The sequence below is a fragment of the Sturnus vulgaris genome, chromosome 6 (genome assembly GCF_052056855.1).
Source record: "Sturnus vulgaris isolate bStuVul1 chromosome 6, bStuVul1.hap1, whole genome shotgun sequence".
Taxonomy (NCBI): domain Eukaryota; kingdom Metazoa; phylum Chordata; class Aves; order Passeriformes; family Sturnidae; genus Sturnus; species Sturnus vulgaris.
In genome coordinates, this window is record NC_142248.1 from 23,992,170 (window position 1) to 24,017,280 (window position 25,111).

Below are 25,111 nucleotides of genomic sequence, written 5' to 3' on the forward strand. Positions count from 1 at the left end.
AAAGGGGGAACAGCTCTGCCAGGCTCGAAGTCTCCTCTCCGGCTGCATACTCCCGGAAAAGAGCCAGAAAGGGTGGCGCTGCGTTGCCCGCCGAGCCGTGCCCCGGCCCCGCGGATCTGCCTGCCGATGCCCCGGCCCCCGCCGGCCGAGCAGTGCCCGGCCACAGCACCAGCCCCGCTCAGCACCGCCCCGACGCCGGCGGCGCTTCCCGCGCAACTCACCGCCGCAGGTGCGGAGCCGCCGTCCCGGAGCGGCGGGCCCAGGTGCGGAGCGCTGCGCGGGAGCGGAAGGGCCGCCGCAGCCGCGCTGTCCGTCATCTCCCCTGGCCACTGGGAGGGCGGCTGGGCGGTGGGGCCGCCCCAGGGGCGGGCTCGGAGGGGCGGTGGGCCACGGGCCCTGCCCAGCCCGGCCCTGCCCACGCTGTCCTGAGGTTGAAATGCACAAGTCAAGGCTCTCTCGTCGAGATGTAGATTTCCTTGTAGTTCTTTTCTTCCTCACGCTACTGTTCCCTTCTCAGCGGAGATCAGAGAGGCTCGGGGCTAGTGCGGCCAGGAGCGCAGGAGGACGGGAGTCGGTTCCCGGGCATAGGGATCCGTTGGGATTTAGGGCCGGCCTCGAGGTGCCCCGCTCAGAGGAATGGGTAAGTGGCCGGGAGCCGCAGGAGGGTTCAAGTGCTGTCAAGAGAGGGGGAGCACCCGTGCGCAGTCATCTGCCACCGCCACGGCTCCCTTGTTGACTTTGCTCGTGTTCCTACAAGTTGTAAGAACATGTTGAGGGTCAGGAGCAGGGGAGAGAGAGAGAGCTAATGACTAGTCGGCTTGTTATTACTGTTATTAGGCGAGTGCGAGGCAGGATCGCAGCCGAGCGGATGGCTGGAGCCCGTGACACGTTGTATATTATTCCTGACACCGATCGTAGCAGTTAACATTTTAACACGCTTGTTTTACAGCCCAGAGTAATCGTGCTGTTAAGCGAAAGGCGCTAACAGCACCAGGAACGGTCTTTAAAAAGTTAGTCCCGACTCAGAAGCACCGCGCTGCCCTCGTCTCTCCCAAGATGTAAAAGAATTTCCTCAACTACTTCTCCTTCCTCCCCCTCCCCCACGTCTTAGAAGATGTTTTTCTTTTCTTTTTGTTTTCTTCGCGTTCCTTTTTCCTGTGGCAATAAAGCTGACTTGTCTGTTGGGGCGATCTCATTTTTCATCTCTGGAATGTGCTTATTTTTGGGAATATGCTTGATGCACAGTCTGGGTCCGGAGGGCCCCGACATTTGTTGCCACAGATTTTCTTTCTTTCTCTCTTTTCTTTTTTATTTCTCGCTCTCTCTCTTTTTTTTTTTTTTTTTTTTTTTACCCTCTCACTTGTTTTCCTCACTCCCCCCTTTCCTTCCTTCAGTCTCGGGGGCATCCCGCGATTATAAAGAAGCGTGCGTGGAGTGACCGGGGATGGGGGGATCCCTGTCTGTGACATCTGTCTGTGATGAGGAGCAGCTCAGACTCAGACGCCCCCTTCTGTGCCGTCCGCCGTGTCCGACGGCTGTGTTTGTGCATTTGCTTGCAGAACCTGCCTTCGGGGAAGTGAACCAGCTCGGGGGGGTGTTTGTCAACGGGAGACCCCTGCCCAATGCCATCAGGCTGCGGATTGTGGAACTGGCGCAATTAGGTATCAGGCCGTGTGACATCAGCCGGCAGCTCCGCGTTTCTCACGGCTGTGTCAGCAAAATCCTGGCTCGCTACAACGAGACCGGCTCCATCCTACCGGGGGCTATCGGCGGCAGCAAGCCTCGGGTCACCACTCCTACGGTGGTTAAACATATCCGGACCTACAAACAAAGGGATCCGGGCATCTTCGCCTGGGAGATCCGGGATCGCCTGCTGGCCGATGGCGTGTGTGACAAGTACAACGTGCCGTCGGTCAGCTCCATCAGCCGCATCCTCCGGAACAAAATTGGGAACCTGTCTCAGCAGAGTCACTACGAGTCTTACAAGCAGCACCAGCCGCCCCCACAGCCCGCTCTGCCCTACAACCACATCTACCCCTATCCCAGCCCCATCGCTGCTGCAGGAGCCAAGGTGTCCACCCCTCCAGGGGTGCCGGCAATCCCCAGCACCATGGCCATGCCCAGGACGTGGCCGTCCTCTCACTCGGTGACGGACATCCTGGGGATCCGGTCCATCACAGACCAAGGTGAGGAGTCGGGGGGAGCCGGGGCCACAGAGTCACCAAACAGAGCCAGAGGGGTTCGGTCCCCTGCTCCTGGGTTCTTTCCTCTCCGAGGGTCGGAAGGTGGTTTCGTTGTTTGATTTGGGAAACCCCTCGCGTTTTCCCCAGCAGGGGCCGGGCAGTGAGCTTGCTGGAGGATGCGTCTCGGAACGTGGGCAGACCGAAGGGCCTGGGTGGGCTGCAGGCGGACCAGCAAACAGGACTCATCGGCCGTCACCTCCGTCTCTCTGGCCCGGGAAGTGGCGATCTCGGCCGGAGGGAGAGGCCCGGGGTGCGGCGGCACCAGGACGCGCTCGGTCCCTGTCCTGATCCCTACCGAGGCTCCCTGTCGCACTCCGGTCACGGGCGCTGCCTTGACGTTACTGAGAAGTCAATTTTCTGTAGTTTTCGCAATCAGGCCAAATTTGCTTCGGCAGGAAGTTCAAATGTCATCTAATTGCTTTCATTCTGATGCTGTATTTTCCTCCGAAGCGGTAGTCTAGGAAAACCAAAGGCCCAAGTTTTGCCTCTTTTATCCCTTTCACATTCTTTGTGTTTCTCCGCCTGGAAACTGCGTCGCGTCTCCCGGCCGCTCGCTAGCAAGGGACATTTTTTCCATTTCAGTCTCTGCCAGTGAACTAACAGCGAAAGCGCTACTCAAAGTGTCACTGAAAACAACAATCCAAAATAACCTTTGCCTATAGCTATCTCAGTGTCCCATTCTTCTCTCAGTATTAGTGGAGAGGTGGGAGTTGTGATCTCTGTTTTCATTGCCTTTTAAACAGCAGCAATCCAGTTCTAGCAGCATTTCAAATGATGCAAAATGATCTTTTAGGTATTGCAGAATAATTTTCTTCTTATTTCATCAGAAAGGTGATCTTTTTTTTTTTTTTCAAACAACACACACGCACGCACAAGTATGTTTTATTTATATGTATACATGCAAAAAATTGTAAGTTTGTTCTTCTTTGCCCTTCATGATATAAACTTTATCCTCCTCCTCCTCAGCGGCACAAACAAATGTGCTTTTTTCTGAGTAGACTTTAATAAACAGATGCCTGGACATCTCTGAGGCAATCTGGAGGTAGTGTCGGCAATGAACACTAAAAAGAATGAGAACATTGCAATCACATGAAAAATTTAGGCTTTTTTTGTTTTCGGTTTTGTTTTGTTGGGTTTTTTTGTGAGTTCCTCCTTTATTAACACCACATTGGCAGGCAGGCCTCTGACGGTGCTGCCGGGTGCCGCGGAATCTGCCCGGTCTCCCTCAGCCCCCGCAGCGGCACACATCTTTCTGCAGTGTGAAATCTCCCCCCCTCCCCTTCCCGTCAGAGGGTCGGGGCTGCGGAGTGGCCGGTGCCGCAGATGGGGGCTGTTCGCCCTTGATTTATAGGGTAAACTGACCTTGCTGACACGGAAAGGAAGCCCCTATTCATGGGAAAGTGTGAGATCAGCAGAAAAGGGCGCTCACCGAGGGAGCTCAATTTCTTAAGACAACTTCAGATTTGTGCCTTTTCCCAGCACGGCGAGGGGCCGAGCGAGGTGATGTCGCAGCAAAGCCCCCTCCCACGGCGACTCCGGTGCTGCCGGGCGGGGGGTTCGGGGCAGGGCTCTTCCCTGGCCCCACGGTGCGGGAATTTGGCCGCTCGAGGAATTTATCCGCTTGCAAAACATCCCGGTATGCCCATGGCGCGGCTGATAGGCGTGTAAATAATAGCACTGTTATCTCTTTTCCTCCCCGTTTTTTTATCTTCCTCCTTTTATTTCCCCATTCAAAAAGATATATTTATTTATTTACTTTTGTGTTTCGTTTTCATTCTCTCCCAAAAAGTGGAGCCCAGTTTCTGCAGGCGTGTCAGGTCTGTTCATAACACGGGGTATCGTTTCTCCTCTGACTCACAAATACACACCCATAGGAGATAGCCGTAGGAGATCCTGGGGGACAAGTGCCGGGCGGCGGCCCCGTCCCGCAACTGCGGGGACGTGGGGACGGGCGAGCCAGCCAGCCCTGGGCTCGGTTGCAGATTTCTGTCACAGATTCCACGGAGAGAGGGAGCCGACTCCCTTCTGCCCACGAATCACCCTCTCAAGGAGCTTCCGGGAGCTTCAGCGAGGTGTGGCGGGCGGGGGACCGGCTTCCCCTTAGCTCTGCCCCACAGACTGCCTCCCATGGGGAGAGGGAGACGTCTCCATCCCGAAGCAAAGCCACCTCCATCTCCGAATCCCAACCTTTGCCTCTAACTCCCCCTCTCCCGCTCCTTTGCTTTCCAGCAGTGAATGACACTTCGCCTTACCCCAGCCCTAAGGTGGAGGAATGGAGCAGCTTGGGCCGAAACAGCTTCCACCCGTCGGCCCAGCATGCCGTGAACGGGATGGAGAAGAGCTCCCTTGAGCAGGAGGCCAAGTACAGCCAGGTAAAGAGAGAGGTGGGGGGCGGGCCGTGATGCACAGGGCTCCTGAGCTCGGCTTCGGGCTACCGTCCTCGGTTTGGAGCCGGTGCAGGATTTCCCTCGGTTTTGGTTTGCAAAGACGGGCGGGAAAAAGCCTGGCTCTCTCCGCTCCTCTCTCCGCTCCCTCCCCCGGCCTGGCCGCCGCGGAGCCCAGCACCCCATCCCGCCGTGCTGCCGGCGGGGCGGCAGCGATCGCACCCGGGCCGGGGCTGCCCCCGCCCAGCGGGACCCGCCGCCACCGACCCCCGCCCCGGCCGGGCCAGCGGGCGCGTCCCGCCGCCGCCTCCGCCCCTACAGCCGCGTTTTACTCCGTCCGCAGCGTGCTCTGTAGTCAGGGGAATAATTTGAAAATGAGGTGTAATTGCTTCCTACATTAAGCATTTTTAAACGCTTAAGTAGACGGCGAATTTCCTACGTTTTAATTACAACACAATATAACTGTTACTTAATAAATCTCTGTCTAAATCTTTGTACTTGCTAATCAAGTCCCATGCCAGGAGAAAAGCTATAAAAGGCTCAACTGTTACTCATTGGGAAAGCACAAGATTTGAAAACATTTTTTCCGTGTGGTGGAAACATTTCAAAAAGCATCAGAGGTCTCTCAGACACACTGACTTGCTGGTCGCGCATTTGTTGTACTTAGAACCAAGTCGAAGAAAACCCACAGTCACTGTTTAGCATTTTTTCCGTTCAAAGACAGAGCTTTTGGACATATTTTCTGAGTTCTGTGTCTAGTTTTAGATCCATGTAGAGGACGCTTTTGTAGCTCGTGTTTGGTGGTGAGAGTAGCTGAATCAGAGTTTCACATTCAAGATGCGGAGCACAAACTGCGGGAATACTTGCAAAGAACGGGAAATACTGTAGATCCCGACAGCGTACAGCTACTTCATTACGTATATTGCCTTTTAAACAATACACCACCCTCAATACTGCCCTATTTGTTTTGTTTTTCTATTATCCCATTTTTATTATGTTCATTTCATATCACAAATAATGTGTGCTATAGTGTAAGCCATGATTGTATGGTTAAAGATAGAACTAGACTTAGATTTAGTGTTACTACCTCTTCTAAAATTTTCTGTAAAGACTAAAATAAGCATCAACCGTCTTGCTAAAAAATAATAGATATAGCTTGTCACTATTCTGTAAGAGCAGCTGTACTGTAGCTTCATTGTCTTAGGTTCCAGGCTGGGCCCTCTGCACACAATCCTGCTGAAATATTCACAGGGTCTTGTTCATAGGCTATAAACCATGGCCTCTGATGGCTCTCATTTACTTCAACAGGCGTGTTGAGAAACAGTGTTTTATAAATTGGGTTATTTTCAATGCTGATTTAGAAACTATTTTTTACTTTTTCATTTTTTTTTCTTTTTTTTACTTTCAATATTTATGATTTCATCTTCATAATATATCACTGTTCTATTGTCAATACCAGTTTTACTTTAAAGTTTTGTTCAACCCGAAAGGTCACCTGATAAATGTTATTTAAACATAGTGCTCTATTCAAAATTTGAGGAAATTACTATTAATAAAATGGAATTCATTTATCCAAATAAATTGTCCAGAGAGTTTCAAAGGGCAGAAAAGCCATATTCAGAACCCCGCTCTCTAAAGGAAATATAGAGGAGGTTCTTCCCGGCTTCTTCTCTGTAATAATATAGGTAAACAGAATTTGGCTTTGGAAAGTTCTAACACATAGACCTGTCTGTTCATATTGTATTCAGAATTGTTACCCAGATAATTAATTTGAATGTGCATTAATTGCTTTGTCTGTTCCGAGTTCACTGCCTTGCTAATTTAGAATGAGTTTTAAAAAATCATGCTAAATAAGGATGGGAAAATGTGCTTATTTGCAGTTTTTTGCCACATTTCTTTTGCCAAAATATTTATTCCAGACAGTGTGAAGTTTATGAACCAAATTCCTGTTGCACATAGCACCAACTTACTGTCTTTTCGCTGAAGTGCAGTGAGTCTGGAGTGACAGCCTGTGACAGTAAAGACTTACAAAATTCTCTGACATCGTGGGATCCATGGTCTCTTGCAATGTGTACTGTTTGGGTGTAAAGAGATGGGCAGGGGACATGAGAGAATGTTGGTTCATTTGTGAATTTAGCAGGGGGTATCTGGTGGGAAAATGGGACTCTCAAACATACTCAATATGCTAGAAGGACTGCAGTGAAGTAGGCTCTGACTTTGTACTTTGGGGTAAATGCTATTTCCCTATCTCTTTTGGGCAAAGCTCATTACAAATATTCTTAAGGGTCTTAAGGAGGCAGACATCAGAGTTCCCCCAGAGAAGTGATTGTTTTGTGATATTCCAGATTTATGTCTGTATTATCAAAATCAGAGGTGCCTACAAGAGGAGGGAATCAAGTCTGGATGTTTAACTTAGGCTTCTCAATTTCACCACAGGAGCAGAGGAAATGTGCTCTGAAGCATATTAACAATGGATTTTGTGTGAGTGATAGGTAATTCTGCATTTTCCAATGAATATCATTTACATATTTAAGCATCACCAACATCCAAAGTTCACCTGTCCTTAGCTTGCAAATAGCTCCATAACTACTAGGCAAGTGAAGGACTTGCTCCCCAGCCTTAATCACGGAAGATAATATTTTCCTTCTCAAGAAATCCCCTGGAAAAATCCCTCTGTGTGAGAAAGACCAGAAAAATTGAGACCAAAGAGCAAGATCTTGTGTACTTTTGAAATATATTTATTTGATCACTTCTTTTAAATGATATACATTTGTTTTAAGAGACGGGATACTGTAGGCTTTTTGTAGACAAAACTCTTATTGACATCCCAGACTTGTCAGACAGCAGCCAAGGGCGATCTCTCCAATCAGTTTCAATGGCTATATTTCAGCCCTTGTGCCACACATTAGTGGGAATTCACCCACAAAAAAGGCAATAAGTCTTCACATTTTTGCCTTGACAATATGCAGTCACACTAGTTTAACATGAAACTGAATCTCTGGATGTAGAACATTTTTCATTTTATGTATTCTGGATTTCCTGAGGCTTTTGTTTGCAATGTTGTTCATATTTGGGTTTTGGGAGTTGAAAGCTCAGCCTGGCTGTGATTCTGTACAAAGCATTCCACAGGAAACCAAAAGATGCCTTGTCAAGTTTCTATTCAGGTTTAATTACCTGATGTCCCAGGTTGTCATTTATACGTAAGCAATTGCATAATTTCCTTGGTGTATCACACTCACAGATTTGTCATATGGCTTTCAAACAGAGTGACTGTGAATTAGAGAAACTGAAAAAGAAAACAGGTTTTTCCAAGAGCTTGACAGTTTTTTGTTGTACACATTTCATACAGAGGTCAGTTATATTGCATTATTTATGCAGAGAGGCACATTCTGTGTGGTGTTCAGATGCTTCTACAGATAATTATGCTGTTGTTACAAAGGAAGAATATTCTGAGTATTTTCTTATACTGACTACTGCATTAAGAAAAAAATAGCTGAAATGACTGCAATATGAACACATTTGTAACCTGCGTTTGAAATCAAAACACTTAATAAACATGTATTGTATTTAAAATGCAGATCTCAGACATCTGATGCTTGTGACTTGCTGGACTAACATCATGGATGTTCAAAGTGAAAAAAAAAATTGTGGTCTGTATTTACACATGTATGAGAGTGAAGAAGACCTGACATGTGTCTGTATGATTTGCTGAGAGGCAAAGAACTTGGAAATAATTTCTTTCCAGAATGACTTTCTGTGTGCATTGCAGGAAGCAGATGTGCATATTGCCAAAGGGAGCTGATACTCATTAATGGGAAAAAGCTTGTAACTGGGGGGGTCTAAGAGCAAGCTCGCTCCTGGAAGTGGTATGCTGTTTGGAGCCTAATCCCAAACCTACTGGAGCTGCAGAAACACTCCTCCTAAGTCACAGGGGCTTGTGAACAGAGTTTGAGTCAAGTCTTCCTCTGACATGCTGGCCAAACCTCTAAGCAGCAGCTGCCTCAGGTCTGTCTCAGCTGAACTTCATCAGCTGCTAGGGGCTTGGGTTTCCAGCATTGCTGGGACATCACTCCCCGTCCTTGGGCTGCATTCTGGCCAGGGGCCGTGAGCTCTGTGTGCTGCAAGCACGTAAGGGCAAGGCTGCAGTTTAGGGCAAGTGATTACAAATGTAGGTGCAATTCTGGACAATTACTTGCAGAGAAAATATAGGTAATGTAAACATTTAGTTCCTGATCTTTCATTTGTAGATGAATACTGAACTGTATATTTGGTGGCCGTGCATAGCTGTATCTGCAGTGCTTAGAACCCACAACACAGGATAACTTCTTTGGGGAGAACATTAAAACGTAGCCTTAAATATTATGGCAAATTACAAGGTCCTCCTACACACACGCTTTACTGAAAAAATTAATTTGCAAATTACTTATTTGTCATCTTATAAGCGGGATCCAAGCAGTTGGATTCCCGGTATGGATCTGTGCAAAATCCATCAATGACAGAGGTCTGGACCTACTGCTTCTCAGTCATACCCAGGCAGGAGAGGGGGGTGAAGCTGTGAAGGAGAGGTGTCTATTTGCTTTCTTGCCGTAGTATCCAGCAGCATTGTTAGCAGAGTCTGGTGCAGGGGCTCAGACCTTGCCTTGGAGACTGTCTGGTTCTGTGTCACTCCCACTAGGATCTCCAGACCAGGCCTGCTATCAAAATATTGCCACTAAGCCTGCTCAAGGTCTAGGCATCCTTGTCATTGCATGTTGTGGGTGAGGGGGATGAGCTGATCCCACTACATGCACCCGATTCCTTCCCAGGTGATCTGGATGGCACCCAATTCGAACCCCATTTGTGAGACCTGCCTCTTACTGGCCACCTGCTTCCACGGCCAAAACACAGTGCCCTGTCCACCAACCCACATGGCTTCAGGGCATTCCACCCGGATGAAACTAATAAAGAAAGTCAGAGAGGTGAGTGAATGGTATGATGACACTCAAACTGCACTCTAAGCACCTTCTGCTCAAAGGACCCCAACCCACCAGGACAAACATGACAAACAGGACCAGGGACTGTAAAGTGGGAGTGATGGGAGATACCTATCATGGCCAGGGAGCAGAGTGCCAGGAGCAGAGATATTAAATGTGATTTGACTTGCTCAGTCTTGGTTCTTGCAGTAGATTGGGAAGCATATAAAGACTGTATAGTGTGTTTGAATTTGTTTGCTGTGGCAATTTATCAGCTTTTAAGAATTGCCCACACACCTAATCATAACAACCATAGACATTCAACAATTGATGGGTTGTGGATTCATCTTTCCTAGTGAACCAACTTCCCAGTAACTGCCTCTGCAGCATCAGAGATTTGTTAGATATAGGAGACTGTTGTTTTGGCTGTCCCTGAAGAGAACAAGGTAGGGACTTTACCAGTTTGACCCCATATTTGCCTAGCTTTTAAATATCAAGAATCCCTTTGAAATGTCTGTGTCCATAAGTCTCATCCCTCAGCTTCATTTAAATAACAGCATCTTGAAATTACAATGTATTGCTAAGTATATAATATTAAGAAGGCACTTTTCATAGAACCTTTCAGTAATACATTATGGTATTAACCAACAGCCTAGAAAAGAACAAATGTTTATTTCTTCCAGTGTATTTGCTTGTTTAGTGTCCATGTGTGCCCTGCCCAATTCCAGATTTTGCCAAAATACCAAGGGGGAATTATTGTGCAAAACTATGGGAATCTGTTGTTAATTCCAACTCAAAGGAGTTTGCTTATGTGACACGGGTTTTTTTTTTCTGTGCTTTCCTATTGTCCTCATAAGCCCAGTATATCTGTCTAGGGAAGACTTGTTTTTTTGTCATCAGAACCAAGCTTTGTGCTTACAGCAGGCAGAATTTTTGCTCATCCCAATTTGACATATTCTGGTTGTGAAGTTTGTTAAATAGTAGGACGTACCCCAAGATCCAGTGTCTTCATTGGAAAGGCAGTGACTTGGATTTATATCATCCTTCTTAACTGGTGTATGAAAGGGAAGCAACCATTCAATGATAGTGCATACCTTGAACTGTAATCTGCATTTGGAGACATTTAGGTGGACATACTAGTGTGTGCTTGGTGTGCCGTGGTAGATCTCATTTCACTGTGAAAGCTGTCTAAACACATCGTGCTTCTGAAGAAAACCTTGCTCTCTGCTTTTCCCTCAGAATGTGCTTGGGTTTTACAGCAACCTCTGTCTTTCTTTTATCCACCATGCCTTTTTCTCCTACCTCTGTTTCCTCTGTTGTTTTTGTAGTAGATTACTCAGTGTCAGAGAATGAGTGGTGTCTTTTTCCTTTTTATCTTCCCCTCCTCTCCCCCCCAGCTTTTTTCCCTTTCTTTTCTTTTGTTTCTGCTGTAGTTTGCTTTGGAAAAGACATAAAATGCCCCTGGCTCCTTCAGGAAAGAATTGGTGATGGTGTGTAAATTCAAGTTACTATTACTATTTCCAAAACTGGGATTTTTTTTTTCCCTGAAGAGACTGAGATTTAAAACTGGATAAGAAAATATAATTTAGAATGATCTTGATGCATATCTCAACTACAGTTAAAACATTCAATTGATATTATCTGATTTCTGTGTTATTCACTGCAGCTGGGGATGGCTGTAAGTAAAGGAAACAACTTTAATAAAAAAGCACGTTAAACACAGGGAATGGGATCTGCTCATTATGAAAGGACTGCACTTTAATTTAGAAGGAAGTAGTGTGATTTTCTTATGCAGTACATTGTTGGGCATTGAATTTAATAATGGGAGAAATAGCTGTAATGAAAATCTCATATTTTTAAGAGATAATGAGTAGGATTGAGTAGCTAACTATGTTTGAAATCTTAGAGCACTCCAACCTGTGAATAAGTCCGTTTTAATTGTGATTTCAACTAGAATACTAGCATTGCTTTGTACAACTTACAGTGAAAGAGAAATAGTGTAATTCTCCATTCTTGAAAGGTCTCTTGCCCTTTTTCAAATCACAGTCTTCTGGAAATCAACTCAGTTCACCTGGGCAACAGAGCAGCTGTAAGCCCCTTGTCCATGCATTATTTTTAAAAATTTATCAATTCCAATGTATTATCACTGTTCACTCTTTCTTGAAAATAAAGGTAAATATTATATTTTATAATGTTATACCAAATTAATATCCTATGTACAAAATATTGCCTCTTCTGTTTAAGATTTTTTTGTATATCAAAGTTATTTAATGTCAGTGTTCTAATTTTTCAGTCTTATTCTCTGCTGATTGCTGTGAAATTAATAGAAAATCAAATCAGGAATATGTTCATTAAAATAAGTTCATTAATCTAAGAATATGGATATTTAGTCTAATACGAAAATATTTTTGCAAGAATATTTTCCAGCACTATAAAAAGCAAACTGTGATTTGCAGAATTAACTCTGTCTAGGTTATTTGGATTGACCCTGGCTTGATTATTCAGATACACCTTAGCAATTTTATCTCATTTTTTCTTAAAAGTATTTTTAATAAGATCCATTATCATAAACTGGGGAAATTTACTCAGTGTTCACTTTTGTAACCCTTCTTCTTTAGGTAATTGTGACTTACCTGTGTAGGCACATTAATTTTAGTGGAACGCTGATCTGAATGAACATTTGTGGTATCACGTAATTTTTCATGTTGATGCTGTAGCACTGAATTGCAGCTTCAGAATTTAGCTCTAATTTAGAAACTACAATTTCTATAAAAATATTGCTTAAGTTTATCAATTTTAAAACTAAAAAACTCCATTTTTATTACTTAGATTATTTAGTAATGCCATTTTCCTAAATGATACTTCTATCACAGGCCTGCTGCTCCTGTTTTACTTGGAAAATTTGTTTACTCTTCCCTTGGGATCCCATATGTTGGCTTGATTTATAAATCATATTTAACCTCCAATTATAAAGGGAGATTTAGCATATTTGCTTCCTTGATGTTTGCAGTTCGTGTTTGATTGCTCCTCGTCTTGTCATAATCGTTTTTACTAATTATGTGCATGTCCCTAAAATGAGATATCCTCTGGATTTTTATGCTAATTTGCTCTTCTGATTGAAGGACTAGATATTTTGCTTCCTGCTATGTTTTTCTTGCTGTAGAAATAACTATTTCTGCAATAGCTTCTTCGTGACTGTGTTTTCAGGCCATTTGGAAAAGATTAATCATTTCCAGAAAATGTTCGAAGGTTTTCATTTTGAAAACCAGCGCGAGAGGGTGTCAGTGTGTGTGTGGAGCTGCGGCAGCGTCCCTGCAGAGAAAGCTGCTGCCAGCATCCACCGTGTTGGGCAGCCCTGCCCCAAGCCCTGCCCCAATACCTGCCTCAATACCTGCTGCAATACCTGCCCCAGTACCTGCCTCAATACCTGCCCCAAGCCCTGCTGCAATACCTTCTGCAGTACCTGCCCCAAGCCCTGCTGCAGTACCTGCCTCAATACCTGCCTCAATACCTGCTGCAGAGGTGTGTCCCTTAAGCCATGACACAGACTGAACTTCTGATGACTGCAGCGGGGGATTTTGGGCTGAGTCACTGTCCCAGCTCATTCGGGCTGCTGAATTAGGTAACTCGAAAGCTACGCTGTTTCTCCAGAAACATTTTTTTTTTAATAGTAATTGAGAATACTTCTACAAAGCCTGCATTCTTAGTCTATGCAATACATGAACTATTTAATTAAATATTGTAACAATTAGATTACAATGGCCAAGTAATTTAAATAATTGTAAATAATAGCAATAAAAATAATAATTTGCATTCTTTTGGACATTCACTTTAGAGTTAGACCATAAAATTGAACTGGCATCCACCTGTGGCACCAAATCTTCTCGTTCGTATTCACATAAAACTGAAATGAGATCCCTTATTGCCATTAATGATAGCTAACATAAATACAGGTCTGTGATTTTGAATGTTACAATTCTGGGTAATTTTCTGAAACATTTAAGAAACAACATGGGAAGAGAACATAGGAGATCTAATTTTGATCCTGAGAGAACACATATCTAGCAAGTAAAAGTCAGAGAAGGAAAAGTAGGGAAGGGAATGAAACGAAATATTATAAATTTAGTACAATATATAATTAGAATTTTTACCATGAGGACTGAAGCTGAAATCTATATTGCATATTTCTCTGGTTCTCTGTGACCAAGGCAGAAAAAACCAAAGGTGCATCAGGTAGTTTGTCTGACATGGATTGACTGGGAAGTTTGTCCAGAAAGCTTGTACCCTTGTGTCTTCTTACCATGATGGAGAGAGGAGGCTGAAGCTCTGTAACACATTACACAAGCATAACCTCCAAAACAGATGTCAAGGTGTGTGTGGTGGTTACCTCTGGTTTGGGGAAGAATTGCTCTGACTTTTAAGAGTCCAAGCAATTAATGGAAATTACTTATTCCAATGACATTCTCACATTAGCTTGGTTCTAGACTTACTTTTCATCCACCCACTCCCTCTGTGTGGCAAATCACAAACACCCTGAAAACAATGACAAAAAAAGTTGTCTCTTGTTAGTATTGTATTTAAAGGGACCAAAACCAAAGATTCCATCTGTTAAAACTACTCAACCAACTCCTTTACTGGTGAAAATATGTGCAGTCTGCTTGTTCCAGCAGTACCATTTTGTGTGACCTAAAGCAAGCCTTTATGTCTACCCTGGTTTTGATTTCTCATCTCAATATTCGATTTACTGTTGCTGGCAGCAACTTAGCTGAAAGGCATCAGACCCATCTTGTGATCCTGACCCAATTACTCTTGTTTTGCTGGTATCTTTGCAAGAACATGTTTAAATGAATTTCTGAGTTGGTGGGAGGTCATGTACTCTAGGTTTCAAATGCAGCTCTAAAATTTGGAAATACTTATTCCATCAGTTGTCTCAAAACATTGATAGAAGTAGGAATTGAGAGCAAAAGTTTGTCTCTGATCTTTGTAGAAGCCAGAAAGTAGTCACTTTCAAACGGGAACCGTTATCTCTTACACAGTAGACGTTCTTGTTCAGCGACAACTACATGTTTGTTTGTTTGCTTTAAAAAATTAGATTTCCCTTGAAAAACGATGGTTCAAATTAAGAAAAAAAATATTTATAAAACTTAAAAACCAGGTCGAAGAACCTCTGCACTTAAAACAAATTCTTAGGGTTTTAAAAATCCATAAACCATGGGGTTCTTGCACTACTAATTACAAATGTTTAGATTCTGGTGTTCATTTCATCTGATTGAAATACTGCAGGATGAATTATTCTTCCAGTATATACAGGATCCTGGAATTTAATCCCCTCCATTTATTTTAAGTGAACGTCATGTTTGTAAAAAGTGCCAGATTGACAGACAAGATTCAACCCTTCTGATAACCTACACTTTGTATCTACGGCTGTTTGGAAGTAAAAACTCTCATGTCAAGACTATTAGGTCAAGTCTTTCACAGATGAAAGTCAGAGATGAAAATTAGGTTGTTTTATTTTTTTTTTCTTTTCCAAGAAGCGTAGTTTTAAATCATATAGAGTGAGATTTTCTCTATCCCCTCATCTTTTAATTCAGGTCAGAGGAAGCCTCTGACTGCTTTGTGGGTATGGCTCAAGCCTCCCCTGAGGCAGAATTGTACTCAGTGCTGGGCCAGTTCCTACCCATCCCAGTGCTGCCTGCTTGGCTAAGGGCATCTGTGGCATCCACAGAATCATGGTTTTGAGTGGTAAAGCTTTGTAGCAGTGCAACAAAAATAAGAATGATTCACCAATTCAGTGAGCCAGTGATGACAGACAGCATTGGTGGCCTCTGACAGGTTGCAGCTGGTGGTCCCTACACAACTGTCTCCACATCCTGCCCTCAGTAGTTGGGGCAAGATCTTTCTGACATTCAGAACAGACTATAAAAACAACAGTTTTCACAGCTGTATTTTGAATAATTCTGTGTGTGTGTGTGCATAAAAGGGTTGTTCTGGCTGCTATAAATCTGTATAGGTATTCTTTTAAATTAAGCTTTTACAGAAAATAGTGACTCTTTAGTCAATTTCCATCGTTTTATCAACAACAACCCAAGTGGGACACACAGTACACTTCAATAGGAAACCTGGGCTTCTCCACAAATTATAGTCCAGTCTTCGTGCCATAAGGCCACAGAACATATATGTGTGATTGGATCAAATATTTATCAGCAAGCCTGTTGATAAAATATTTATCAACAATGTCTGCATTAATGTGAGGTGTTCAGGAGCTCAGATTTGCCTCAGATCATGCAAAGTCATCTGCTTATGGTTGCTAAGGAACCCCTGGTGGCTTTGTCTGTAGGAGATGCAGGAGTCCAGGACATGGGCTTGAACACCGGTGGACTAGGAGGGAGATGCCTTGTTGGCACATTGCCTGGCACAGATCTACCCTGTACCTACTAAAACATCCTTCCCAAAGCACAGCTAAGGGTTCACAGAACATGAGCACTCATAATGAGGAATCCTACTTAAAATGAGGCTTCCAGACACAGCCTTGAGCCCACTGCTTGGTACCAGCCTCCTTGGGAGTGGGAGAGCCTGAGGATTCACAGAGTCCAAGAAACCTCTTTTGAGGTCTAGAAGCTGAAGGTTTGTGCTGTCTCAATGGCTATGAGACTTCAGGGACTTGTCCCATATATTTTCTCCTTCCAGCACCCACCCCTTCAGGGTTTCTGTGCTTCTCTGTGCAGAGTATGTTTGGGTTGTGGCTCTTGATATCCCAGTGTCACAACCTGGCTTCAATGGCTCCACTACCCCTGTGCAAAGCTTTTTGTTGGTGCTTGTTACAAAAAACAGAGATGCTCATTCTTGTGTTATGTTTGCACATTGGAAAAGCAGATTTTTAGGGCTGCACTATTTATTTCCAGTAAATTCAATGAAATAATTTTCCATGCAGTTCAAGAATTGTACTGATTTGCAGTGCAGTTATTTGCAGGTTTGTATTAATTAGTATTCTTGCAAACACTGGTATTTAGAGCTGAGGCTAAAGCATAATTCTGAGTCATAGCAGGGGGTACGTAATAGAAGTTACTGGTCAGATCACATATTTGCATTCTCAAAAGAATAAGGCAAGTTCAGCTTCAACAAAGTATTTACGGATTTTGAATGACAATTATGTTGCTGCTGCAGCTGTATGTTTGTACTAATTAATATTCCTATTGGAAGCTTGTGGCCAGGATCCTACTGCTGTCTCCTGCTGCTTTAGATTTCTGTACAGGTTTATATAGACTGAATTCAGCAGAATTACTGCTTTGTTTCCCAAATAACAATGAGAGGATAGTCTAGACAGTGGAACTGTGAGCTACATGGATAGGAAACTCATGAGCCTGAAAATAGGCCAGTGCCCTTTATGAGGGTAAATACCGGAAATCAGGAAGGTGCAATCCAGGCAGAAATTGAACAAGTGAAATGTTAAGAACGTGAATTTTTAGAAGAAACAAATGTGTTTAATTTCTTAACTTTGCACTGTTCAGCTTGGGTCCAGTTGTACCATGTGATGATGCTACAGGACTTTCTGAATGAATACTCCTCTTTCATACCCAGATAGAAAACATTTTTGAGAAAAAATGCCACCCCAAATCCTAAAACAAACACTACACAAATTGAAACTTGAGCAAGATAAATGATCTTGGTTTGTACCTGCTGTGCTGAAGAAACATTTATGGGTGTGAAATAAACCACCAAACACTTTTTAGTTAAATAAGGAGTCATTAATTGTGAAATCATACCATAGCTGACTGAAGGACTCTCCCTTCTCTATTTAAATAGAAACCCTTCTCTCCAGCCTACAGAAGGACCTAGGAAAACAGCTTGCAGGAAAGGACCCAGCCCAGCAATTGTTTTGTGCACAGAAGCTCTATTGAAAGCAGGAGAAGCTATGAGCAAAGAACATTTGCAAATTTTTTATCCCAAGCATCTAGAAAACAAATTTTTAAAAGACACCATCAATAATACTACTACTATAGTTCTGACTCATGCTCTGAACAAACAGTTACCAAAAAGTTCAAGATGTTCCAGCTCCCCCAGCCGCTGTTACCTCTTCACTCCGGGGAGGGTTGCTTTCAGATTTGTGCCTACACCTGCCCATGGCAGCTCAGGCTGAGCCCACCCTCCTTTGGGGCCAGGAGAGGTGAGGCACAGGGATGGGTCTGTCTCTCCTGCTGCTGGGATGGCTGTGGCCACTGCACACCCAGCACTACCCAGCGGGGTTTGCAACAGCGACCAACACCCTGTGCGAAATTTGGGAAAAGCAGGTAAATGTTGCAGTTCATTTACTCCAACCTCTGGAAATCATTGCCAAGTGCATTAAGGTGCTCAGTGAGAGAGAAGGGAGAGACTCATTACAAATCCCTCCAGTAGCTTTCAAGTGTTGTGATTAGGTGCAACCATGGGCTTTTAGGAGCCCATGAACAACAGGAAGGTAGGCAGGTGTACAGTGGGCTCAGCAGTTCCTGTCCTGCTCTTGCTGTGTGTTCCTCAACATCTGCTGGTGGCCCCACTGATCACAGTAGGGTAACTGGTCTTAAAAACAAAGCAGAAGGGGCCACTGAGCCCCTGAAATTTAAGGGAATGGTTATGGATTTCTCTCTTGGTGTTCCTGCTGGCCCTAGTTTTGGTACAAAGCCCCAGCAGCATCTGAGGGCAGCTTATGTTATGCCAGATCCAATGTGTCTTACTCTCTTAGAAATTCTTTTCCCTTTCCTTTCAGACACCCAATGGCCTCCCAGCCGTCAGCAGCTTCGTGTCCGCACCAGCCATGCCTCCCTACGCCACGCCAGCCCAAGTGTCACCTTACATGACGTACAGCGCCGCTCCATCCGGCTACATGGCGAGCCACGGCTGGCAGCACGCCGGGGGCACCCCGCTGTCCCCTCACAGCTGTGACATCCCCGCCTCGCTGGCATTCAAGGGCATGCAGACAGCCAGGGAGGGCAGCCACTCCGTCACGGCCTCCGCGCTCTGATGGTCCAGGAGCACCTCGGGCTCGCTGGCTCCTTGCTGCTGAGCCTGGCTCAAGGACTGCTCTCCTCACGCTGGCCACACTCAGCATTTCTCCTCGTGACTTGTCTCCCGTGGGGCTTTTGGGATTGAAAGAGCTGAAGACAACATCAGAAACTGAGAGAAGTGTGGTGTTGTGCTCTTAAAGACTTCGTGTCCCTCAAAGGGCTCCTGGAGCCTTGTTCCACTCTCTCCTGGTCAAACCACACATATTTATTCTTAATCATCACGAACTTTCTAAATGTGCAATTGTTACTAAGATTTGTGCAAAAATCAATAAAGAAAAATCACCACAGAAAATTCTGCTATGCCTTGAATCAGCAAAGGTGGCTGAATGGGAAGTGTTTGCCAATTGCCTAGAGAACATCCCTTTAATTGATGACGTTATACAATCCACTGTTATTAAGAGGTCCTTAATTGTTGTTTTATTGGGTTTTAGTAATCAAATATAGAATGAAGGCAATAGGTGGCTTTCAGATTCTTCTGGCATGTTGCCATCATCAGGCAGTAGTAAGATCTTTGTGATTTTATCCATTTGTAAATAGAGGCTTTTGACAGCATTTGTTTTCACCTTCCAGTACATTTCTTACTTTTTTTTTTTTTTTTTTTAAGTTAAGAAGATGATTTCTAGTTATTTTCTATGTCTTTGTATGGTGGGGTGATAGGTGAGGTTTAGGTAGGGGGTTTTTGTCATGTTTTTGTGCCTGCAGTGGAGGCTTCAACATCTTATGAAATAATTATCTCTTTGGCAGAAGAGGCAAAGGCAGAAATCTATCTAAGCAACTTTCAACAGGTATACCCAGCCTCCCAGATTCATAAAACATAACATTAAGATGAAGTGTACAAACAGAAATGGGTGGAAAATACCAGAACAAAATGGAAAACCATAGAGGAAAATGCTGTTAGTGTGCAACCTGTGCAGAAATGCTTAAAAAGCCCTATCAGTCAAAAACCCCACTGAGAAACAGAATTGTACCATCATCCTCAGCTCACTTGTGTCCAGACTATGTTGTAATTTTTAAAAGAGGACCTTGTCTTTAATTTCTGCTTTAATGAATGTAAAGTATGGCTCTTGGTAAAGTTTACATTGTTGTTCTGAAGCATTTTTTCCCCTTATAGGTATACTGGTGGTGGTACTACAAACAGAGATATTATTTAATATTAGCAAATTTCCTTTCTACATTTCTGTATGCAGTGGCAAGTACTCCATGCCAGTTATTTTGCTTTAAACTTTAATACCAAGAGATATAACATTCTGATTTTTGAAAATTTACCTGTTTTCCTTGGGCAATAATAAAGTTCTGACTATTATTATGCTTTTCCCATGCTGTAGGTATGTTCAGAATATGAATGTGGAAAAAGAAAAAAGCCTGGTGTGACATTTCATATCCATCATAGACTATTAATATATTGTGTATTTTTAAAAGTGTTTTGCAATAATTTAAATTACTGTAGACATAGTTAAAGAAAAGGACAAAATACCATTCTTCATATATTGTTCCATCTGCATCCCATATTAAACACTAATTCAGTCGGAAAGTAAAATACAGCTCCCTCTTAAAATATAGCTCTCGTGGATTTCCAGCTTTCGTCACCAAAGCAGCTGTGGGTAAATTTTCACAAAAATCGAAGTAATCAGTATTTATGTTATGTACAGTATGCCCACTGAAATATGGATGGACTCTACTGGCTGCTGCCACCTTTGCTTCTTGCACTAAAAAAGAGTTAACAGAACTACATTTCTGTAAAGAACACAAATATTGTATTTTGGCCCAAGGAAACAAAGATCTGATCTTGGATGTGATTCATGTTCTTAAGCCTCAAAGGTAGTCAACAGCTGTTTAGCTTTAATGAGATGCTGAAACCCTTGAAAAAGCAGAACACTTTTTCAAAAATGCTTCTTTGAAACCACTAAAGGTAAAGTGCACACAAGTGCATTTTCACTCTGCCACACTGTTAGTGACATGATGGATGTTATTCTGCCTTTATGCTGTTACAGCTGAAATAAGATGAGCCTTAACACCATAAAAAAGAAATCACTTTAATACTAGACAAGCCCTTCACTAAAGATAAAATGGGAAAAAAAAAGATAAGAAAAAGATCAAGTAGATAAGTGATTAAGTTGGCAAGAGGATTTTAGCTTTCACTTAGTTGTTCTACTGGATTACAGAATTATTGAGTGAGTCTACCTATTGTTTTCCATAGAACTCAAACCAGGGGCACCAAAGGGAAAAGAAAACAAAAAAAAAAAAAGGAAGAGAAACTTTTCAAAGCACAGCTTTTTCGAACTTCAAGACTTCTCAAGCTTGTGACATAGTGTGCCTGTGTTAAAAGTTTTCCAAATTTCCTTGAGCAACATGAGGTCATTCCTGTAATAAAAGTTGTCTTTCCTGAGACTCCAATGAGGAATTAGTGTATTTTGGGAGACAGAGAGACAGATCCTTAGCTTCTATCAGTTATTTTCATTATCATTATTATTTTCATATTAAGGACAGGACATTATGTAAATGATTCCTCCCATGGGATACACCATCATAAACCATTTTTGTTTTGTGTTTGTTTAGGTACAGCTCTCCGTGCATCTGCCTGCTGTACATGATACCTTACCCCTGAGTGGGAAGCCAGCGGGGCTGCGTGCACACACTGTTGCTCAGAGTGCGCAAAAAGTGCCTGACCTTGGCTCTTGGTGAATTGCCTGTGGTGGATTTTTTGGGTGTGAAGTTTCACAAACTTCTTTCTAAAATGTAAGCCTACAATGTAGAATACTCCTTTGCCCAAGGACTATTTCACTGCTTATACTCACGGGTAAACTGAAAACTGCAACATGTTCACTTATTAACCACACAACTCTAAACCATTTTACATTAAATTAAAAAGGAAAAGGGAATTGTTTCCTAAAAAATAAGAGATAAGGGTTAACTGCTGCTGTCAAGTACAAGGGTATAAATCTGGAATGAACCCACTGAGGTGAAAGAATGCATTTGGGATTTATTCAGTATATGTGGGTGCAGAATTAAATTTTTAATTTTTTTTGATCAAAAAGTCTACACTTCATTCCCCGAGTGTTAACTGTTTCCAAAGAAATCAGCGAAGCCTAATAATACTCCCTTCAACTGAACTGTGTTTGCATGGTCCCAGTTCAGAAGATCTTTGATGTGAAACTGAATTTCAGCCCACATTATACAAGGAGTAATGGGGCATTGGGCTGGCACATTCATAGGTTTGTTTTCCCATACCATGCTGTTTTCTGTTTTTGAATGTTTCTCCTTTTATCTGATATCAGGCTCAGATATTAACTGAAAAAAATCATGTTGGAAAGGATGTAAAACCGAAGGCTATATATGTATATACAGTATGTTTAAAGCATTTTATTTTTATATTTTGAATGCTCTAAATTAATAAAAGACAAATTATAAAGCATTTTGCTTTAGTTTTTGAAATTATCTTAGTAGTGTCTTCTCTTTGGCCAAGTACTGATGATAAAATGCAACAATGAGGAACAGTTGCTTTAAAACCATAAACTTTAACAGAGCTAGTTTTATTGATTTTAGCTACGAAATAGCATAGGTATGAAAAGCCACCATTGCCAAATTCAGACAAAAGAGAGGCTTACTAAGCATGTTAATACAGGCATCCTTGAAAGCGCTGAAAACACATTTCTATTTTTAGATTTTAATTTTAATTTTTTTCCATTTTTATTTTTTCTATTTTTTGCTTTTGCAATGCATTAAAAACACTTGTGAGATGAACTTCACACGTGAATTGTAATTTTCAAATAACAATGCAGAAAGATACTTTAGGATTGCTAAGGAAAATGTTTGTGTCTCCTTCAGAGGAAGAACATTATTAATGAATGTGAGTATGAGTGAATGTAGTATAGGGAGATACTGAAACTTTCAGCAATTGCAAGATATATGTTCATTGGACAACAAACCAAGTTAGAAAATGCAGACATTTTTATAACTGAATAGTGTGTGATTTTAAATTATTTAAAGAGTTTTTCAAAAGAAAATGAACAGAAACTGTATCTTTCGTCAGCATAGAAGAATTTACTGTATTTCACCCAGTTGGAATGTCTATTAAAAACTCAAGTACATCCCTGGAATATTTATATTTTCAGTGACAGAATAAACAAAAATTTTAGCTTCAGAGCAATGTTTTTTTTTATCTACAGAAAGGTGCTTTTCTTTGAGGTGTATGGCTGTCTAATTACAACTGCAGATGTACTATCAGCCTACAACCTTGTTTCACCATTCCATGGTGGACATGAAAGGCTAAATGGGCAGTCAGGATGCACTGAGCATTTTTATCACACGACAGCTCTTTTGGGATAGTGTATCAAAGTGGATAAAAAATTTGCAGTAAAATCTCATATGCCTAAAATTACCTTTTTCTGTTAATTTATTTACTAATTTCTTCTATGAATCCCATGTTGGTTTGCATTTTTATGTAATTTGATGCATACTAATTTATTTCAGTATCTTCTACGATCCGAAGGAGATTTATATCATATACGTGGCTAAGAACAGATAGGATATTTAGCCGTGTGCATGTTTTTAAGGTTGTGGCTACTTGTGCTGTCCTTTTTTATCCAAACTCCCAAGAACTTGAAAAGCTCTTCCATGAATGCTGAAATCATACTGGGCTGAACTGAAACTGGACCCAAGACTTGGCTGAAGAGTTGCAGAGTACGGATCATTTTCTTTACGTGGAGTCAAGCAGCTGCCAGTTTACATTAGCTTAGTATCTGCCCCTTTAGAATTATTCATTTTTCTCCTTTAAAATACTCTGAAAGTTTTTCTCTTGCCATTTCAGCTGAAACTTTTAAAAAAGTATATGACTACATAGGATGATTCTGTGTCAAGAAATTTCATCTTGTCCTTCTGTCCATCTGTCTTATGTCTGCTTTATATTTTGTCTTGGTCCAGCAAAACAATTACAAATGTCAAGTGCTATTTAATTATGCCCTTGCAGAAAAGCATGTACTTAAATGTTTTCTTGGATCAGGACCTAGAGACCATATTTGTTTGGAACTGTATTAACATGAGTGCAGTCTGATGGCATTCAACATTATAAAGAATAAGAATCACATTTGCTTTATTATAGTGTATTTTAGAATGCATGTAATTTTAAAGAGTACATTTTTCAGAAGTGCTACTTGTGAGTAACTGTGTCCTGAAGCCACGCATAAACGTATTCGTAAACCAAAAGCATCACTGCACCACCTGGAAGAAAAGATATTATTTTACTACATAGAAAATCCAGTATTTTCAAGATTTTATACAGCATTTCTAATGTGTAATATAAACAAGAATATGGCAAAGCCTTATTTACAAAATAGATAATTCTACTATTTCCTAAGTCCACTAAAAATTCACCAGTTCATACACCATACCAATTTTACTCAATAGTAGATCATAAAGTTGACGAAAATAGCTTGTATATCAAATTCACCCTCAGTGTGATCTTTCCTAATACTTTTCCAAGAATAATTTTTTTTTTTGTTCTCCTAAAAGTGAAACTTTAAATATGAGTATATGTATATATATTCGTGTGCCTATTTAATTAGATTTGGCCATGAAAGAACAACTTGACTGGTGGAATGACAAAAATTAATCTCCAGGATGACAAAAACACTTCCAGGTAAGAGTCAAGAGAGGTTTTCACCTGTATTCTTACCATGTCTAAAGCAGAAAAGAATGGTATGGAAGTGAGTATAATCTTTCCTGGCTAAAAATCCACAGGCAAAGTTTTGATTTAATGAAATGGCATTATTTGCTAGAATTGGTAACAGTATAAAATCCCAGCTTGAAAGCCATAAAATATCTTTATTGTTAGTGAAGCCAGACTGTAACTGGGCTGTAATTACAGTATGAGATAAAAAAAAGGAATATTTCAGAGGGTATATATATAACTAAACACATAGACAAGCTTCTAGGTGGAGAACATGGATAAAGAGAATCAGGCCTCAGGAGTAAAAATATATTATTTGTGGGCGCCAGCACTGGGGCATAAGTATCTTCTTGCCTTTGCCTGTTGGTTCAGTTGGTGGCTTGGAGTGGCACCTCTGACAAACGAGGCTTCTGCTGAACTGGGCTCACCTTTCTAGGGATAGGCTAAGACAACTAGGCACACAGAATTCCTACTTGAGTTTCTCCACATCATTTATCCTAAGAAACCATCATCAGACTTGAAATTCTCTATGAAATGGAACTCACAGACAGCTAGAGAGAGAAGATGTTTGCAAAAGGCTTTGACCAACAAACAAATCATAGACACAATGTCTAAGATGTGATTTGAACTCAAATCAAGGCTGATTCCAAATCTCATACTGTGTGATCTGTTTGTGTATCTCTTTTCCTGTAAACACTCACATGTTGGAAGAAGGAATTACCTTCCCAGTCACAATAAAGATTTATTATTGTTTCATCAGAAAGTTAAACTTATATGTTAGTTAGCCAATATAACTACAAAAGTATTTAGAATGAAGTTCACATGT

General features: G+C 42.1%; 2 protein-coding genes across 7 annotated transcripts in view; one reads left to right on the forward strand and one right to left on the reverse strand.

The window, feature by feature from the left end:
• Window positions 1-444: 444 nt before the first annotated feature.
• On the forward strand, window positions 445-21,940 carry PAX9 (paired box 9). Its single transcript, XM_088167307.1, has 5 exons — window positions 445-640; window positions 1,560-2,186; window positions 4,473-4,615; window positions 9,433-9,585; window positions 18,323-21,940. The coding sequence occupies exons 1-5, from the start codon at window positions 637-639 to the stop codon at window positions 18,575-18,577; spliced, it is 1,182 nt and encodes a 393-aa protein (XP_088023433.1). The 5' UTR covers window positions 445-636; the 3' UTR covers window positions 18,578-21,940.
• A 179-nt stretch (window positions 21,941-22,119) lies between these two features.
• Window positions 22,120-25,111, reverse strand: part of SLC25A21 (solute carrier family 25 member 21) — a 228,455-nt gene continuing 225,463 nt past the window's right edge. For all 6 annotated transcript variants that reach the window (XM_088167309.1, XM_014890727.2, XM_014890720.2 and 3 more), the window contains one exon: window positions 22,120-23,837. In XM_088167309.1, coding sequence (XP_088023435.1) covers window positions 23,767-23,837 — 71 coding nt within the window. In that variant the 3' untranslated portion in view covers window positions 22,120-23,766. The remainder of the gene's footprint in view (window positions 23,838-25,111) is intronic.

Excerpts from the sequence above, each read along its gene's own strand:
- PAX9 (XM_088167307.1), top strand. Across the intron at positions 2,187-4,472 it reads CCGGTCCATCACAGACCAAG|CAGTGAATGACACTTCGCCT; the intron begins GTGAGGAGTCGG and ends TTTGCTTTCCAG. Across the intron at positions 9,586-18,322 it reads TAATAAAGAAAGTCAGAGAG|ACACCCAATGGCCTCCCAGC; the intron begins GTGAGTGAATGG and ends CTTTCCTTTCAG.